At 51.1% G+C, this 16,639-nt stretch overlaps 3 protein-coding genes across 9 annotated transcripts; 2 read left to right on the top strand and 1 right to left on the bottom strand.

Moving 5' to 3' along the window:
• Nucleotides 1–636: 636 nt before the first annotated feature.
• CBY1 (chibby 1, beta catenin antagonist) lies at nucleotides 637–3,879 on the top strand. Of its 5 annotated transcripts, none has more exons than XM_074901358.1 (5): nucleotides 637–842; nucleotides 1,220–1,489; nucleotides 1,917–2,022; nucleotides 2,107–2,222; nucleotides 3,240–3,879. In XM_074901358.1, exons 2-5 carry the CDS (start codon nucleotides 1,412–1,414, stop codon nucleotides 3,318–3,320), a joined length of 381 nt encoding a protein of 126 aa, XP_074757459.1. In that variant the 5' UTR covers nucleotides 637–842; nucleotides 1,220–1,411; the 3' UTR covers nucleotides 3,321–3,879. The 5 variants fall into 5 exon arrangements, with proteins under 5 accessions (XP_074757459.1, XP_074757460.1, XP_074757461.1 ...); XM_074901359.1 differs by having other exon boundaries at nucleotides 805–821; XM_074901360.1 differs by lacking the exon at nucleotides 637–842 and adding an exon at nucleotides 935–952.
• A 168-nt stretch (nucleotides 3,880–4,047) lies between these two features.
• TOMM22 (translocase of outer mitochondrial membrane 22) lies at nucleotides 4,048–6,076 on the top strand. Its single transcript, XM_074902500.1, has 4 exons — nucleotides 4,048–4,206; nucleotides 4,302–4,420; nucleotides 4,760–4,877; nucleotides 5,325–6,076. The coding sequence occupies exons 1-4, from the start codon at nucleotides 4,096–4,098 to the stop codon at nucleotides 5,397–5,399; spliced, it is 423 nt and encodes a 140-aa protein (XP_074758601.1). The 5' UTR covers nucleotides 4,048–4,095; the 3' UTR covers nucleotides 5,400–6,076.
• Nucleotides 6,077–6,166: 90 nt separating this feature from the next.
• On the bottom strand, nucleotides 6,167–16,022 carry JOSD1 (Josephin domain containing 1). Of its 3 annotated transcripts, none has more exons than XM_074902499.1 (5): nucleotides 15,994–16,022; nucleotides 14,766–15,581; nucleotides 10,431–10,559; nucleotides 10,120–10,314; nucleotides 6,167–8,725 (listed from the first exon to the last, which is right to left on the bottom strand). In XM_074902499.1, the coding sequence occupies exons 2-5, from the start codon at nucleotides 14,948–14,950 to the stop codon at nucleotides 8,626–8,628; spliced, it is 609 nt and encodes a 202-aa protein (XP_074758600.1). In that variant the 5' UTR covers nucleotides 14,951–15,581; nucleotides 15,994–16,022; the 3' UTR covers nucleotides 6,167–8,625. The 3 variants fall into 3 exon arrangements, with proteins under 3 accessions (XP_074758600.1, XP_074758598.1, XP_074758599.1); XM_074902497.1 differs by having other exon boundaries at nucleotides 15,967–16,016; XM_074902498.1 differs by lacking the exon at nucleotides 15,994–16,022 and adding an exon at nucleotides 15,919–15,981.
• Nucleotides 16,023–16,639: the final 617 nt, after the last annotated feature.

The following is a 16,639-nucleotide window of genomic DNA, read 5'->3' on the forward strand; positions in this document are numbered from 1 at the left end:
GGCCACGGAGACTGCTTCAGAGGACAGCTTATTAAGGAACTGCCTGCTCTCTCCAACTGCTAACCCATCATTCCCAGAACTCGGGGAGTCCAGGACCCCAGACCTTCTCCACTTCTCCCACGTTCCCAAGCAAGGAGGGATTCTCTGTCTAACAGCGTTTCGTTGCTATTCTGAAAAAAAAAAAAAGAAAAAAGGAGAAAGTTTTCCAACCAATTTAAGCATTGTGTAAGGAATCAGCGGGCAGAACACTGTGAGTCTGATGCAGGCCGACCAGAAGAGCCCCGTCTGCACCGGGTCCTTCGCCCTCGCCCCTCTCCACCACCGGCAGCGGACGCGAGGGAGGGCTCAGGCGCTGGAGCGGGCCGCCGAGGCCCGTCAGCCCGGCGCGGGCTCCCCCGGAGCATCCCCCGCGGCCACCCTCCTCCCGGCCCAGCCCTCAGGGCCGCCGCCGCCTCCAGACGCCGCCGCGGCGGCGGCAGCAGCAGCGGGGCGGAGCGGCGGGGCACCGCCGTCGCCACGGCAACGCAACGGCCGCAAACCGCTCCTGGGGCAGGCGGCAGCAGCCGAGCCCGCCGGCGCGCTGAGGCACGGGGAGCGCCGGCAGCAGGCGCGGCTCGCCGGAGAGGTGCTTCCCCCAGCCCCCCGCCACCGAGGCGAACCCCGATGGCAGAGCTTGGCCTAGCGGCCCCCGCGTCGCAGGGCTGACCCTACCACTGCGGGGAAGGGGGGGGATGTTCCTCATCTGCTCTGCCCTCGCCGAGCCCGCTGGTTTCTCCAGCCGAAAGGGAAAACAGAACGCGGGACCGTCCAGGCGGCGGCCCGTGCGGAAATAACGCTCTCCGGTGCCTCCCCTCCCTTCTCCGCGCTCCCGCGGGGCGGTACGGCCCCTGCGCCCCCCTGGTGCCGGGGGATCGCTGCCGAGCGCGCCTGCGCGGGCGGGCGGCGGGCGGCGGTGAGGGCGGGGGGCGCCCGGCTTCGCGCTTGAGGGGTGCGGGGGGGGAATGTGGCGTCAGGGGAGGCCTCGCGCTGTTCGCCCCCGTCCGGTCCGGCTCGGTCACGTGACAGCAGAAGTGCGAGGGGAGCCGCGTGCTGGCGGGGAGGTGCGCGGCCCGCGGCCGTTGGGCCGGGCCCCGCGCCAGCGCCCCCCTCCCGCCCCCAGCCCCTTTCTGAAGGGCGGGGTGCATAGCGTGAGGAGGAGGGGTGCGGGGTCTCGTTTTAGGTGGAAACTGACTGGGCAGCGTCAGCGGAAGCCCGGGAAAACAGGCCACCAGAGGAAGCCCGTCCTCGCAGACCAGCCGTATTGTCACACTGCAGATTCTGGCCTACGGCCTCGCACTAGCCACGTTCCTCCTGCTCGGGAAGCAGCGCCAGGCTGTCGGGAGCACCCCGCACGCTCAGCTAGCAGCGCACAATGCCTCTCTTCGGGAACACCTTCAGCCCCAAGAAGACCCCCCCCAGGAAATGCGCCTCTCTCTCCAACCTGCACTTGGTAAGTCCTGGCGCCTGTGGCTTGCCAGCAGTGGCAAGGGCTGAGTGGCTGCAGTTGTGAGCACCATAATCCTTACAAGAGTTCCCAACCATGCCTCTTTACTCTTGTGGTGTGGCACTGTTTCTGATCGCTGGTGACCAGATACGAAGGTAGAAAGGGAGTAGCTCAGGGTAGAATAATCATCACCCCACCCACAGTCCAGAACTGTCACCTAAAACTCCTCACCAATGGTCTCTAAGCCCAGGGAGATGAGTGTATGTTTTGGCAGGAGAAGGTACAGGCACGGTAGCGAGAGGAGCCAGTCCTCTACTGCAGCAGTACATGACCAAATAGGATTTCAGGCTCCAGAGCCAGTCAGTAGGAAATAGGAGAGCAGGGGGTGGCTTTGGACTTCTGTAAAACATTGAGTGTCATCTCCTACCTGCAGCTGGATAGATCGACCCGTGAGATTGAGCTGGGCCTGGAGTATGGCATCCCTACCATGAACCTTGCTGGCCAGAGCCTGAAGTTTGAAAATGGCCAGTGGGTGGCAGGTAGAGTGCAGCTCAGCTTGTTTGGATCGGAAGTAGCCACGGTTGCCTGACAATCCATATCTTGACCTCTTTCTTTCCTTCCAGAATCGGGAAGCTTCACAGGGGATCGCAGGGAAATGCAGCGCTTGCGCAAACGAAACCAGCAGCTAGAGGAAGAAAACAACCTCCTTCGGCTGAAAGTGGATATTTTGCTGGACATGGTGAGTCTTTGCCCAACTGTCACCTGCCCGTAGCCGGGAAATGCCCATGTGAAGGGCGCTGGGACCGCCAGAAGAGGCTGTTCTTGCTGCACCCTGCTCTTTCTGCTGTACCTTGCTATGCAGAACAACTGTAACAGCAAAGTGACTGTGAGAGTAAAGTCTGATCCCCTCTGCAAGGAGAGGAAGGTTCCCCCTGCAGCAGAGCTTGACTTTAGTGAGCACTGTGGCTCAATTAGAGAGGAGCCTCTGGAATTGCCATGTCTCCTCTTTCTGTGTGGAGTATGGCATTCTTCTTGCCCCTCTGGCCTCTGCCCTAACTGTGAAAATAAGTTATAGCCACCCTTTCTGGTCACAGAGAATTAAAGCTTCCATCTGCTGTGACAAGTGGTGTGACATCTATTTTATGTGTAAACCTATGGATGAAAGAATTCCCAAGCCCTAAATAAACCGAAATTCAACCTTACCCAGAGATCACAGCTTTCATACTTAAAATCCAGAGACATTTTTAGTAAAATAGAACACCTGTGTATTCTCAGTCTGAACAAACACTTACTTATTCCTTCATCATTTTCCTTACTTCCACTCTTCCCGTGTTTTAAAACTGGCAAGTGGCTTTAGTGGCTGGAACACTTAGCAGACACCCCAGCTGCCCCCCAGGTTTTCCAGGCAACCTCAATGAAGTGCAAATTCACAGCTTCCTCTCACTAAAACGGGAACAAATCCTACCTATCACCCGGGTGCTGTAAATCTCAGTGACTTCCCTGGAAAGGTCATGCTGTGAAATCAGAAAAGCTTCCCAGGCACAAACATCTTGCTGTGTGTGCTGCCGTGACACGAGGTGCTTCTCCAGAGGGAGAGCAATCTCCCTCTGACCCCTCTGAGGGCCTTTGGCGCCCGGCCACACGTGTCCAGGGTACACAACTGCCTGCGAGGTCACGGGTCTGGGGTTCACCAGTCCATGGCACGGGGCGGAGGTTCGAGGAGTAGCTCACTCTTGTTGTTGGCTGTGCGTTGCAGCTCTCCGAGACCACAGCTGAGTCCCACCTGATGGAGAAGGAGCTGGAGGAACTGAAGAACCACAGCCGGAGGAGGAAGTGAGGAAGAAGAGGTGGCTGGAGGATGGGGGAGCGAGGAGGCTGGCTCTGAGTCTCGGCTGCCCCTGCATGTGGGACACTGGGGCTGGCTTGGGCCTGTGGGGCTGGCTTGGGCCTCTGAGCCGGGTTGGTACTGTGTATAGGTACTTTGTTCCAGGGCGTCGTGCATATCAAGATGCCTCCGGTACTGTGTGGTGCTGTAGGTACTGCATAATGGCTGGCTCAGCACCCCAACAAGTCATGCTGCAACACTGTTAATTAACACTCCCATTCATTTTTCTCAGAGCACTGTACCTTGCTACCTTTCCTCACCGCAGCCCAGCAGTAGGTACCCTCTTTCCTAAGGCAGCCTGACAACAGGCAGTGGAGCAGATCCACCTCCGGATGGGCCCCTCTTTGCCTGCTGTAGAAGATGCAGGGAGGATCCCCCCTCAGTCTGTCCCCTCGGGGGAGCCTGCGGGGGCTTGTACAAGCTTCACCGCTTGCCTTTGCCAGCAGAATGCTGGAGTTGTTGTTCTTAAGGGTTCTGCATTCCTTATATAAAAAATTTACATTGAAAACCAGACTCTACGGGTGTTTGTTCTGTGAAGGGCCGCGTTGGGAGCTGGGGGGCGGCCCGGCGGGAGCAGGGAAGGGTGGCCGGCGGCCCTCCCGGCCGCCAGGGGCCGCTGCCTCCCCCCAAGGCCGGGCGGCGGGAGGACCGCCTCGTTTCCGGCGGCGCTCCCGCCGCGGTTCCGCTTCCGCTGGCTGTGCGCCCCCTCCGTCCCTGGCTGGTGGTGATGGCTGCCGCGGCGTCCGTGTCCCCGGAGGAGCTGCTGCCCAAGGGCGGCCCGGGCAAGGCCGAGGAGCTGGAGGACGAGCTGGAGGACGACGACGACGACGAGGAGGAGGTAGCGGGGCGGCTGGCGGCGGGCCGGGGCGGGCAGGGTGACCCTGGCGGGCGCGCAGGGCCGGGGCGGGCCTGACGCGGTGCTGCCGCCCGCAGCTGGACGAGACGCTGGCGGAGCGGCTGTGGGGGCTGACGGAGATGTTCCCTGAGAGCGTCCGCTCGGCGGCCGGAGCCACGTTCGACCTGTCGCTGACGGTAGCGCAGAAGATGTACAGGTGAGGGAGCGGCGCGGCGGGCCGGGCCGGGCGCAGTGCTGGGCTGCGGGCGGGAGTCCCGCGGGAGGGGGTCCCGGGGGGTCGCGGGGCTGTTCCGCCGGTCCCGCTGCAGCTTTGGTCGCTGGTAGCGCAGGGCAGGCGGGCGGAGAGCGGCCGGGCCGCGGTCTCTGTTTCTCGGCTGGTTGGGGAGGGTGGGAGGAAGGTGCCACGGATGGGCCGCCTCGGGGCTGGAACAGGGGAAGGCCTCAGGTCGGAGGCACAGAAGGGAACTGCGGGAGAAGCCAGCGCCTATAAGAAGCAGCTAAGGAACCGACTCTTAATGTGCTTTCTCTTCTCTAGATTCTCCAGGGCAGCTCTGTGGATTGGGACCACCTCCTTCATGATTCTGGTTCTTCCTGTGGTCTTTGAAACTGAAAAACTGCAGATGGAGCAACAGCAGCAGCTGCAGCAGCGACAGGTGAGGCAGGAAGAGGCCAGCCCTCTCTCCTGGTCCTTGGGAGTCGGGTCAGGGTGTCCACACCTCCTCCCAGTTATCAGCTATGGAAGGAGTTTAGGGAACAGAGTGCAGTTTGTTAGACCTTGTGGCCTCCTTCATCCCACCATATGCTCTGGTTGCATGTTCCAATGGGATGATCCTGCCAATTCCCAGTAATGGGTTGGCGGTGAACTCTGGCAAACACAACCCAGCTTTTGCTGGGCCGAAATATGCAACAGTGTCCAAACCCGCCCTGTTGGCGTTTGGTGTGGTTGAGCTTTAAGCTTGGTTGTCATAGCCAGGGAGGAACCGATACCGCAAAACACTGCTGGTACCTTTGGCCCTGCCAAGTAGCCATGGGATGGGAGGGCAGCAAGTGGCAGCCATCTGGTGTCCTCACAGCCCCTCAACTGACTGTTTTCCTTCCAGATCCTCCTTGGACCCAACACGGGGCTCTCAGGAGGAATGCCAGGGGCCCTGCCTCCGCTGTCTGGAAAAATCTAATTTGTGGAAGCTGCATTGGATTCGTATCATGTGGGAAGATATTGAGATTATGATATATTGAACTGTTGATTTGTTGGGTCAGGGCATTTTTTTTTCTGTTTTGTTTTTATTTTTGGTTCTCCTTTGGGACATTGACCTGTTCATAACAAGGGGTGGCAGCCCCATCTCTGGACCTGATGATGGCTCCTGTCTGCATCCTCCCCCTGTAGAAGTTGTGAGTCTTTCCTTTTATTCAGTTAGTATGCTATAACCAGTTACAGACTTGAACTGGGGGAAGTTCCTCTTCTAGCCTCCTTGCCCCCCCCCCAACCCCCCCAGGGCACAGGTCAGTCTTCAAAAGGTGACCGTTAAACAAAACAAACCCTTTCCTGGCTGACTCGGAGCCAAAGGACACCAGTGACAGGAGGAGTGACTTTCCCAGCAGGCAAAGCAAAGGAAGAAGGGCTGCAGGGAGCTGCACCCCACAAAAACACTCTCTGGGAAGAGGCATCTGCAAAAATACTTTCACTGCAACTCTGTGTGTGTGTGTGAGAACTGAGGGAGCAGCAGGCCAGGGTCAAGATGATCACATCCGTGCTGATCCTCTGCCTAATAACGTAGAGCTTCAGATATTGGCTGCATATTTTTTTGTATTGAATATTAAATAAATCCAGCCTGAGCAGTGTCATTTTAATAGACATCCTTTAGGGAGGCTCCGTTCTTTCAGAGCTGTTGGTGGATTTGTGTGTGGAGACCATTCCATTGCTGTGGGGAAGGGGCTGACAGTGCTTTGTCACCTTCAGAGGGCTGAGAAAGCTTTGCGTGGCTTAAGGGAGTTCTCAGAGAGGTGATTCTACCTCAGCACGAGGGACCAACTTTCAAGGTTCTTAACTCCCAAAAAGGGTGCAGTTTTATAACCAAAGAAAAAAATTTATTTTTCCTTTACATACTTTGTTACAGAACAATTCAGTTGAACATACAGAAGTGATAGGACATTTATATGGAAATTTTTTTTTTTTCCATTTTTAATATTTGGTTAAACAAAAATACATCTCTGTAAACAAACCCAAGACAAGGATCTAACAAAACCAAACAAGCAAGAAAACAAAACATGGGCTTCTCCACTCCCTAGCAGTGGGCCTGGACCACCTTGCCCACCCTCTCGGGCACAGCAGCCTCGCCTCCCACAGGGGTGTGATCATACACTTTCCCTTTACCTGAGCAGCTGGATCACACTGTTTGCCCCCCACAGGAAGGGTGACATACAAGGAGAGGAAAGTAGCCCCAGAATATTTTAAAACATCTTTGCATATTGTGCACTGATCCGTTGGCTTGCGGTTTCCATGCAGACAGGGTTTTCTTCAAAAGTGTGACTTTAAATCAGCATAGAAAATGTTGCTGTTGAGATTTATTTTTTCCCCCTCTTGAAGAAATGGCTTCAAGTCACGAGCAGAATGCCTGCAGGCTGCGCATCCTGCCTGTAAAGTGTTTAAAAACTCTGCCAGCTGGTATTGGTCATTGGAATGTGTTACGAAATAGGACTTTTTATAGAAACATTGGGTCTTTAAAACAGAAGAGCCATTTGCCCTTGACTGTGGGAAGCTGTGCACAAAAGGCTGCAAAATGGTGCTTGCCAGATGTCCGGGGGTCAGTGAACAGCATCATCCCATTGTCGTGTGGCCTCTGTTCTCTGTTAGGAAGGTGCGATTTTGACAGTGTCTCTGCTTCAAGCACCCGCTCGTGCATTTGCAGAGCTCAAGAAAAATAACTGAGAGAGGGTAGTTAGAACTCCTCCTTTCACAAGCTCAGACACCAGCAATGAGACTTTCCTGCACAACGGAGCAGGATCCTTCAAGCTCCAACACGTCCCAGAGATTGCTGTTTAAGTGAGACATCCCACGTGTAAAGGAAGGAAGCAAACAGCAGCTCGGCCAGGAAGTGCTAAACGCAACAAAGTCTGTTCCAAATTCAGTGTTGCCTCCCCCTGCTGTGGAAGGCATGGCTGAGCTACAGCTCACCCAGGTGGCCGGGCAACAGCTGGCAGAGATTCCTCTCAGCATCTCCACGTCTAGTCACTCTTCCCCACAGAGGGGAGGAAAAAAGCAATTCGTCCGTTAACGGAATGTTTTGTTGGCCAACACTAAGAGGTTGGTTCAACTACGAGGCCAGGGTCTCTCTTAACACCCAAAGGTTCTGGTGGACCCTCTGTATCTTCCACATTATCAGCTAGTAACTATAAAAAGGGCAAACAAAACCTGACTACTATAAAGGCTGCTCTCCTCAGCCAATTTTTAATTTGTAACTTTACCTCTTTCTGGAACATCTTGCGTGGCATTTGCAACTGTGCACTAGACTTCTGGAAAGAGGAAAATAAAAAAGGAATGAATTCTTCTCATAACCCCTTCAGTTTTATTCCTCTCTAAGCAGCCCCTAAACTACTGGATGACCATACAGAAAACCAAAACAGATGTTAAAAAAGAAGAGAAAAAATCCTACATCACAAAGAAACCCAAGCAGACTACGGCCTCTCTCCAGTCCAGAAACCCAATACTCCTCAATTAGCCTGTGCTTGCTGTTTCCACATCACCTTAGCGAGCCACATACATAAATCCCTAGAGACAATGGGGAAGAATTCTCTAGCTACCCAGAGAACGTCTTGAAAGATGACACTTTTTGTAACTGTTTTCAACTTACTGGCACAAGCTGTCACTAAGAAGCAGAGGGTCATGCTGAGCACTGTACCATTCCTAGTGTTTGGGAGTGTCCTGAGAGACCCTTAGGGAATTGCAAACACCTTCATGATTACCTATTTTGGAAGGGGAGACTTGTGAAGAGGCAACAGCGTGCTCGGCCCCTGCTCCTCCCTGGCAAGCCCTGGAAGGAGCAGTGTTCCACCACACAGGCCTTGAACCACGCATGTGGGGAAAGGGAGGCCAGAGGCTTCCAGACACCCTAGCCCCAAGGCCCGGTTTTAAAGGGTGCAATGCCTTCTAGCTAGCCAGAGGGCAGGCAGCTCATCTGCCTTTGCAGCTGATTGGCTTCCAGTTGCCTCCACTCTGCCCTCAATTCTTCCCCACCCGCCACCCCCGGTGTCCTACACTGTTGCCCTATTGCACCAAGGAAGGAAGAGAAGAGCCTAACAAAGGAAATTCCAGATGGGAAGAGTCAGGGCACCCATTATCCAGGTTTCAGGATGTCAGAAGTTCAGTAAGGGGAAGAGCTGTAGTGGGAGGAGAGTCAGGCCAGGTCACACGTCAGCTCTCCAGCTCTGATGTGCTTCCACCTCCTCTGGCACCACCAGCAGGAGTTCACAGTTTTTTCCTCTCAGCTGGTGTTTCAAAAATTTCCTAAAAGAGAAGGAGAAATAAGTGCTACTGAATGTAGAAACTTTGTCATCTTCTACAACAACTAAATGCAACTAACTCTGCAAATATGACAAGAAATGGGAAGAAACCCCCCCACACTGTCTAGTTATTTTCTGACATAAAACACACAACCAACCATTAAACTTGCCACACAAGATTCAACACACCTCTAAAATTAAAATTTTCACAGAATCAGATAGACATGATCTTAACCTCAGCAGAGAGAAATCTATATGTCACTTTCCAATTTTCCAAAGTGACAAAAATAGAATTAAAACCAAGTTCAGTTTCTTCAGATCTCCAAGATCAAGAATCCCACTGTATTTTTAAATAATTCTAACAAGTCTGGAATACTTGTGGAAAAAAAAAACCCAAACCATCATTTAGATGTCCTTATCGCAGGTCACAACAGCAGCTTACCACCTGGTCATCTGACATGGTTCTACAGCCCCCTTCTGCCCATAAGCTTTTTCTAATACCAAACTTGGATTATCTACAACTATGAAAGTCAAATCAGCATTTTCTGATATCTTTTAGCCCAGATTTCCAAAATTCCCTGCATAGGAAGTCCTTAGGAAGAACAGCAGGATAAAATCCACCAGAAGCTCTGCACAGTAGTTCCAGAAGGGTGTTACTTTATCCCAGATGTTCACAAAAGGCTGACATTCACTTTACCAAGACTTTAATGGCATGGCAGGCTCTGCAAATACTGCTCATGTGCAACTCCTACCTCAGAACAAGTCTAGTCAAGACAGCAAAGCTGCTAGTAGGCTTTAGAACAGGAGGGAATGGAAGTCAAACAGCAACTAAGAGCAAGTGAGACTTTACAGTCAAAGTAATTACAGCAACCATCTCATGTTAAGACTAAAGAGGGGAGGGGAGTCAGGCCAGAAGTGCAGCATATGCTTACATGGGCAAGTGATTTCTAGCAAGCAGCTATCCCTGCTGTCAGGGATAACGCTGCACTTCTAGTCTGGAAAGCCTTTTGTCGGGAACATACATAAAGATTGCTTAAAGAGGCAAAGGAACGCCGATATTCTCATGTTTGAGGAGAGAACAAGGCACGGCACATCTCGTTGCAGGTGTCACCCACTAATACCTGACTTGGCCTCTACCTTCATCACTAGTGACAGAGCCAGCCACTTAACAGATGAAGTCAGGTTCTGAGCTTGCAGAGACCACCACTGCTGAAAGAATTTCCCTAGCTTCTTGCATATCAGCTGTAAATCCAAGTGGGGCCACAAGAACTTTATTACTCTCAAATGTCTGCTATTGATGCTCAACCATAAATGTTTCAATTGCTAGCTCTTTAAGGACAGATTCCCCACCTCCAACAGGGAAGGATTTGAGGAGGAACAGGATACAAAAAATCCCACCTGAGCTCACTTTCACCTCCAATCCACTCAGGCACCTTGAGTTTGGAGTCTAGGTTGTAGTAGGTGCCTCCCACCTCCCGGACACAGATCCAGTGCTGTCGCTTGAGGGGGAGCTTCAAGGGGCCCCAGCAAAGGCTGGAGGGCAGATTCATGATGAAGCCCATCACGTTAGACAGAGCAATAACGTTAACATCCCTGAAAGAGTGCAGAAAGTAAGACAGCAATAAGATTATATTCTGGTACTTTAGCTTCAGTTCTTTCTTGTTTTTACAAACAGCAGCCATCTGTAGAATTACACAAGTCCTCAGTACCTGCGCTTATCCCACCAAACTGCCTCATAGCCTTTGGTCTGAAGCGCTGCCATGATCACGTTCACATCATAGTTTCCGTTTCCCAGCATGCTCTTCTTGTGGGGCGTCACCATCGTGTTGGGAGACAGCCTGCAAACAGAACAGGAGACTGCTCTAGCTGGCGTTTGCAGAACCTATGTTCCACAGTTGGAAGGGGCTACTTGCTGTACAACTTGAAGTGTTTTTAGGGTTTTGTGGTTAAACACAAACTGTTCAGTTCCCCCTTATCACTCAAAGGGGCTAAGAGGCCTAAAGAATGCATTAAGAGTAACTTTGATGTATAAAGCCTCCAAAGATCCGAGCTTTGATGTGAAAGAGACAGCAAAGCAGGAAGTTATTTTTTCCTCCCTTGAACTGGTACTTCTGAAGGATGCTTCAATTACTTTTTCCTGAATTCAGGGTTGGAGTAAATGTCCGTTTGCCATTTAGAGCAACAGCTATCAGAATTTCAAAAGTTCAACAGTCAACACCACTCTTGAAGACTGGATGAGATAACAAAAGGCAGGGCGGGTTGGCTGCAGAAAAGGTTGTTCTCCCACCCCCCACTGGTAAATGAAAGAAGTATTCAGACACAAAGCTGTGAAGATATTTGTGTTTGGGAGATTTCTAAAGCATTGCCATTGCTATGAGAAAAAAATATCTGTTGCTGTAGATACCTAAAGAGATAACCTTATTGCAAACAAATCTCTTCAGCTTTAATCCATAACCTTGCCTAGACATCACTTGCATTACTACATCTAAAAATCTAGAATCAGAGTCCAGCATGTTACATGCAAAAATTTAAGACAGCCTTTGCATAAATGAAGATAATGGATGCAAGACATAAAACATGGAGACATGTGGCAACAAAGTTACTTTTACTGTTTTCTGTTTTCTCCTCCCAAGAAATTTTGTAAGGGGGGAACAATGAAGAGGGTGAATTATTATGGTGACAGACAGGCTTCAACAGCTGGAAGAGAAAGCACAGGGGGAAACTGGGAGCAAAGAACAGCAACATCATGCAACACCAAACCAAAGAAACTCAAGCCTGAGATCAGTTCTCTTGTGATGAGCTGCTCTTCTGATTGGCAAGGACTTCATTAGCTCTGCAGGCACAAGGTTCAGATGTTCCATATCATCCAAATATCCAGGTTTCACCTGCCTCTCCCTCACATCACCTCCATCCTGCAAAACTCCTGATGTTCCTGAACATTTTTCACTCAGCCTTCAGTACAGTGCAAATTCTGCAGGCTTATTTCACTCAGTGAAAATCCTTCAGCCCTTCTGCATTTCCCCCCTGACAACATAACATTTGACAAGAAGAAGAAAGCAGTGGATTGAGGAAGGAGTTTCAGACCAACCAAGGCTAGAGAGGATATAGACAGGTGGCTTTTTGCATCAGCTGTGAATTTTCTTGCAGTGGAGCAGACTGCAGCAGAACAGCCTGGGAAGTGACTTTACAGAAGGGAGGAGTCCAAAACAATGTGGTGATAGGAAAAGCTATTAATACCCATCATGGGCATTTCCGAGCAAGGCAGTGATATTTTCACAGAATCATGATTTCCAGTCTCCAAAGCTCTGCTGTATTTTACTAATCACAGAGATGTGACTGTAGCTTGTCACAGTTCTTCCAGCATGTCCATCAAGCAAGATCACTTGGCTACAACTAATTCCTCAAGATCACTGCTTCAACCTATTAACTCTCCTGAGTGCCAGCGAGCTAGGAAAGCCTTCCAATTAACAGAGTCCTTTGGGTTGCACAAGCACCCTCTTGTGGCACAGTTTTCCAGAGACAAGTTTATTTGCGAGCTGAAAGAACACATTTATCTTTGTTCTTACCCATAACTTTCAGAGCCCCAGAAATGAGATGAAGAGACCAGCAGAGGTGATACACAAAAAACTGGTACCCATGAGCAAACTTTCATGAGGAATCGCCTCAACATCTCTACTCATACCTAAGTAGGGTCCACAATCATCAGCTGAAGGATTCTGATTAGACAAGAAATTAAGTTGCCTCCCCAAAGTTTGTTTGTTTGTTTTTTTATCTAGACACTAAGCTGAGGAAGATTGACAAAGTTGGACAGAAATTCAGGTAATAATCCTCCTGAGCTTTCTAAGAAAGAAACTTTCAACATGTTGTCTTAACACAACAGGCTCCAAGATTCCTGTATGCAGTTGTCTTTCCTAATCTGGTCTCAATACACAGACTCCGGTGAAGCAAAGAGATTTTGTGTGTATCTCCACGCAACATTTGGAACATGCAATCTTACTTCCTGCAACAAAAAGCCAGAGAAACATCAAAAAGATATTTCTTGTATTAGAAGAAAGAAGAGAGGAAGGTCTACAAAATCAGAGGGGAGCCTGGATCAAGTTTTGGCATACACTCGAGATGATAATTGTCAGACTACACTGGCCTTATGCAATGCGATGCACCAAAAGGGAAACTAATGATTAAGCAATGTGGTTCAGTCATTCTTCAAGGGATGTGGTAAAAGCTACAGAAAGCTTAAGACTATTTGTGATTTTGTTACCTTGTCAACACCAGGTTTAAAAATCACAGCTCACAACGCCTTTGTAGCTTATTATTCATCAGTCCTTTATGAACACACAGAATATGACTAGACACAGGAAAGATATATGGAGAAGTGATGTATAAAGGGCAACTAAATCCACACTTTTTAAAGGCAAGTCAGAGCTAGACATGAGTGGTAACCCAACAGAGATGCAAAGGCAGTAGCAATTCTTATACGTAGCTTATAGCTCATTCATTTCTGAGAGGAATTTCCATGTATACTTCCATACTAACCTGTGTATCTTGATCTGAATATTAGGATGGAACAATACTACGTTGGAATCAAAGACAAGAGGTCTGACAAGATTAACATCCCAGCTCTTTCTGAGAGGTTTCATGCTGCACACTAATTCTCTCTCACCAAACCCAATGAAAGACGACTAATTAAATCATTGCACTCCTTCTACCACATGAACTGCCTTTGTTTGCTTCAGGCCAATACCAATCCATCTGTGATTAAGATTCTGACAACTGGTGCTCTTGGAACAAAACCACTGTATCTTTACATTGGATAAAGAGTGCCTTGAGCCTGCCGTGGACCAGCTCCACTTCACCAAAAGGAATTTTATTTACAACGCTATCTTAAATAGCATTTCAATCTGCTATTTGCTGTTGTCCATCACCACATTTCTTTTGCCAAAGACAGGCGTGCATTTGACAAGTCAAGCACTCGCTCCATAAATCTGCCACTTTTCAGAACAGCAGCAACAGGCACACAGCTCCCTGCTCATCAGCACAGGGTAGCGTGAACGCCTTGTCCAACAGTACCTGTGTAACTGCTGTCCTGAAGCACAATTTCCTACCTGCCACAAACAAGATGATGCTGTTAACTGCTGGTATCAGGTATTCAAGTGTAACTTAGGCAATGAGTACAATATCCACAGATTATCAGAGACCCCACTTCCTGTTTGATTACTTTGCTTCATCAATGAAAGGTCATCACAATTTTAAAAGGCATGCTCAGAATTTCCACAGAGCACTGGAACAGCATAGGTGTTTGCATCTGACAAAATATGAGCTATTGTACAGGCCACATTAATAACTTACATTATTCCAGTAAAACTCAAAAATGTTTTTATTAATTATTTGAAGCTGCTGGGAAACATTTATAGCAATGCCATGGAAAATATAGATCTAGCTACTGAAACTAAATCCAGTCTGACAGAGTTCACAGGGTCTTGCTGTATGGAAAAAAACCCATAATATTTGAAGAACTTCACTTAACTGCTTGACTAAGGAGCCACTCTTTTGGCAAAACTCCTAATTTCAAAAAAATTTCTAAGTGTTGCAGTGCTAAATCAGGAAGTTTTTATGATGACCCATTTGTCATTCCTACCACGTTCACTCTCACAAGGCAATCACAAAGTCCGTTATTATCATCAAGACAACATACCCACATGAGGCAGGGGCAAAAATGTGGAAAACTGGTAGAAGATGCATTAAGGTGGGTGGGGGAGAAGACAGCAAACAAACCACATGACAACATGTGCAATAAAGCCCTCGGACTCAAAACTGGCAGCCAGAAAAGTTTAAGAAACAAGTAAAAAGAAATAAAATTTCTGCATGGAGAGCGAAGGAAAAAAAAGGGGAGGAGGAAATTGAAAAAAGAAGCTACATTCAGTTCAAAGGACTGGCACACTTCAAACCCTTTCTTTGCTCTATTTTTCCCCCCAAATAAGATCTGAAAATTCCTCTGAGCAACAAAGGACGAGGGGAAGCTAACACCAGCGCAGAGAGTATCCTACCTCTGAAAAATCTCCTGCAGGGTTTCTCTAGTGAAGGCGTTGCTGTCCTGGAAGACATTGTTGAGGGCATGGAGGGCACACAGCTCTCTACGCTGCTTCTCATGGTAAATATGTAGTGGCGGTAGCTGGGGTGGCTCTGGTGATTCTGATTTGGTCTTGTCACCTTTCCATGGCACGCAACTCATTTTTGCGTAGGGTGGATGGAGAGTAGGTGGTGAGAAACGAAGGAGGCTGAAGTTTCTTCCTCCACAGTCACAACAGCAGACCACCGCCCCTTTCTTCTGCAGGCTAGCACTGCTTCCAGCTCACAAAACCTCCTCTTGTGCTTCAGTTTATTCAGTAATTGCCTCTGATGGCTGGTTTTAAAAACCACATAAAGATCTGCAACATGTTTTTCCTCCCTCCTCCCATATCCCATAAAATGCAATACTTCTCTCCCCCCGCCCCCGAAAAAAAAAAAAAGTGTCAAAAGATATGAATCCCCTTAGTCTCAAGGTACGAGCTGGAAATTATCACATCGCTCCTTTTCTTCCATCTCCTTTGGTCTATAGTGCCACTAAAAAGGTAGCCAGAGCAGGTAACAAAGAGAGGCCCACCCCCAAAGTGACCAAGTGGAGAAGATGAAGCCAGCTTCTGGCGCTGCCTATGGGAGGACAGGGTGGTTAAGGACTTATCAGCTGCATTCCTCCATTCCTCTGGGAATGACTGAATCCAGGCAAGAAGATGCGAACAGCTCAGGAAAGGAAACCGCTTCTTGTTAGGCCACAAAAAAACCCAGGTCCAGGCTCCAGGGAAGGCAATTCCTCACAAGTCCCCCTGCACTCCGACAAAGGGAAGTCTCCGTTAGCAATGAGAAGGGGCAGCACAAAACCTGTGGGAGCGAGGGGAGGGCAGGCAGCAGCCGAGACCAGCCCCAAGGCCTGCCTCACACCTTCCCACCCCGGCCCTCCCCACCTCGCGCTCGCTCAACCACCACCGCTAACAGCGGCCCGGGCGGCAACCGCTGCCCACAGCCCCGCGGCCCAGCCCCGCGGCCCAGCCCCGGCAGCCCCGTCTCCCCCGCGCTGAGGAGAGGCCCCCGCCTAACCGCCCCGGCCCCGGCCTGGCAGGCCTTCCCGCCCCCCAGGGCTCGCTGCCGGGCCGAGGCGCCCACCCTCCTCAGGAGGGACACGAGAAGAGCTGCCGGGCCTCGCCGCCTCACCCGCCGCTCTGCCCCGGCGCCCCTCACCGACAGCCGCCCGCGCATGCGCGCTGGACCCGCTCGCTCCGCTCCCCGCCCCCCTCCGCCCCGTGACCCCCGCCCCCCGCCGCGCGCGTGCCCCGCGGCCCGCCCCGCACGCGCCGACGTCGCGCGCGCCCCCGTCCCCTGACGTCAGCGGCCGGCGCGGGGCCGCCCGAGGGGAGAGGTGCGAGGGGACCCGGGACGGTGGCCGGGCGGGTCCTCCCGCGCCCGCAGCCGGATTTTCGGTTTACCCCCGAAACGCTCCGGGAGCCTGAAGCGCGGGGCGGACCGACCCGGAAAGAGGGGCAGGCGGCTGGGCTTGCTGCCGGGGCGCGGGCAGGGTTTGGTGGGGGAATGCCCCGACGTGCAGCTTCCGTCAGGCAGGGTTCGTAGCCGACCCTGCGGCTAATTCCCTGCATAACCTTAGGCGAGTTAAATCCCTGATCTTCAATTTCCCTTCTCGCCTGCTTAATTAACATGAGCGTCGAGCCTCACGCTGCGATAAATAAGCCGGGACGACTGAAGTGGTTTACCGCCTGGTGAATAAACATAAATCCTCCCCGGATTCGTTTTGGGCCAAGCTGGAGCTTGTGGCTGTTGAGCGGATGCGCGACCCGCTGGAAGAACGGGACGGCTAACTTCCCCACCGGCC

Source organism: Athene noctua, chromosome 3 (genome assembly GCF_965140245.1).
Source record: "Athene noctua chromosome 3, bAthNoc1.hap1.1, whole genome shotgun sequence".
NCBI lineage: Eukaryota > Metazoa > Chordata > Aves > Strigiformes > Strigidae > Athene > Athene noctua.

Excerpts from the sequence above, each read along its gene's own strand:
- CBY1 (XM_074901358.1), top strand. The coding sequence starts at position 1,412 with ATGCCTCTCTTCGGGAACACCTTCAGCCCCAAGAAGACCCCCCCCAGG. Across the intron at positions 1,490-1,916 it reads CTCTCTCCAACCTGCACTTG|CTGGATAGATCGACCCGTGA; the intron begins GTAAGTCCTGGC and ends TCCTACCTGCAG. Across the intron at positions 2,023-2,106 it reads AAATGGCCAGTGGGTGGCAG|AATCGGGAAGCTTCACAGGG; the intron begins GTAGAGTGCAGC and ends CTTTCCTTCCAG.
- TOMM22 (XM_074902500.1), top strand. The coding sequence starts at position 4,096 with ATGGCTGCCGCGGCGTCCGTGTCCCCGGAGGAGCTGCTGCCCAAGGGC. Across the intron at positions 4,207-4,301 it reads ACGACGACGACGAGGAGGAG|CTGGACGAGACGCTGGCGGA; the intron begins GTAGCGGGGCGG and ends TGCCGCCCGCAG. Across the intron at positions 4,878-5,324 it reads AGCAGCTGCAGCAGCGACAG|ATCCTCCTTGGACCCAACAC; the intron begins GTGAGGCAGGAA and ends TTTTCCTTCCAG.
- JOSD1 (XM_074902499.1), bottom strand. The coding sequence starts at position 14,950 with ATGAGTTGCGTGCCATGGAAAGGTGACAAGACCAAATCAGAATCACCA. Across the intron at positions 10,315-10,430 it reads GTTTGGTGGGATAAGCGCAG|GGATGTTAACGTTATTGCTC; the intron begins GTACTGAGGACT and ends GCACTCTTTCAG. Across the intron at positions 8,726-10,119 it reads GGAGGTGAAAGTGAGCTCAG|GAAATTTTTGAAACACCAGC; the intron begins GTGGGATTTTTT and ends CTTCTCTTTTAG.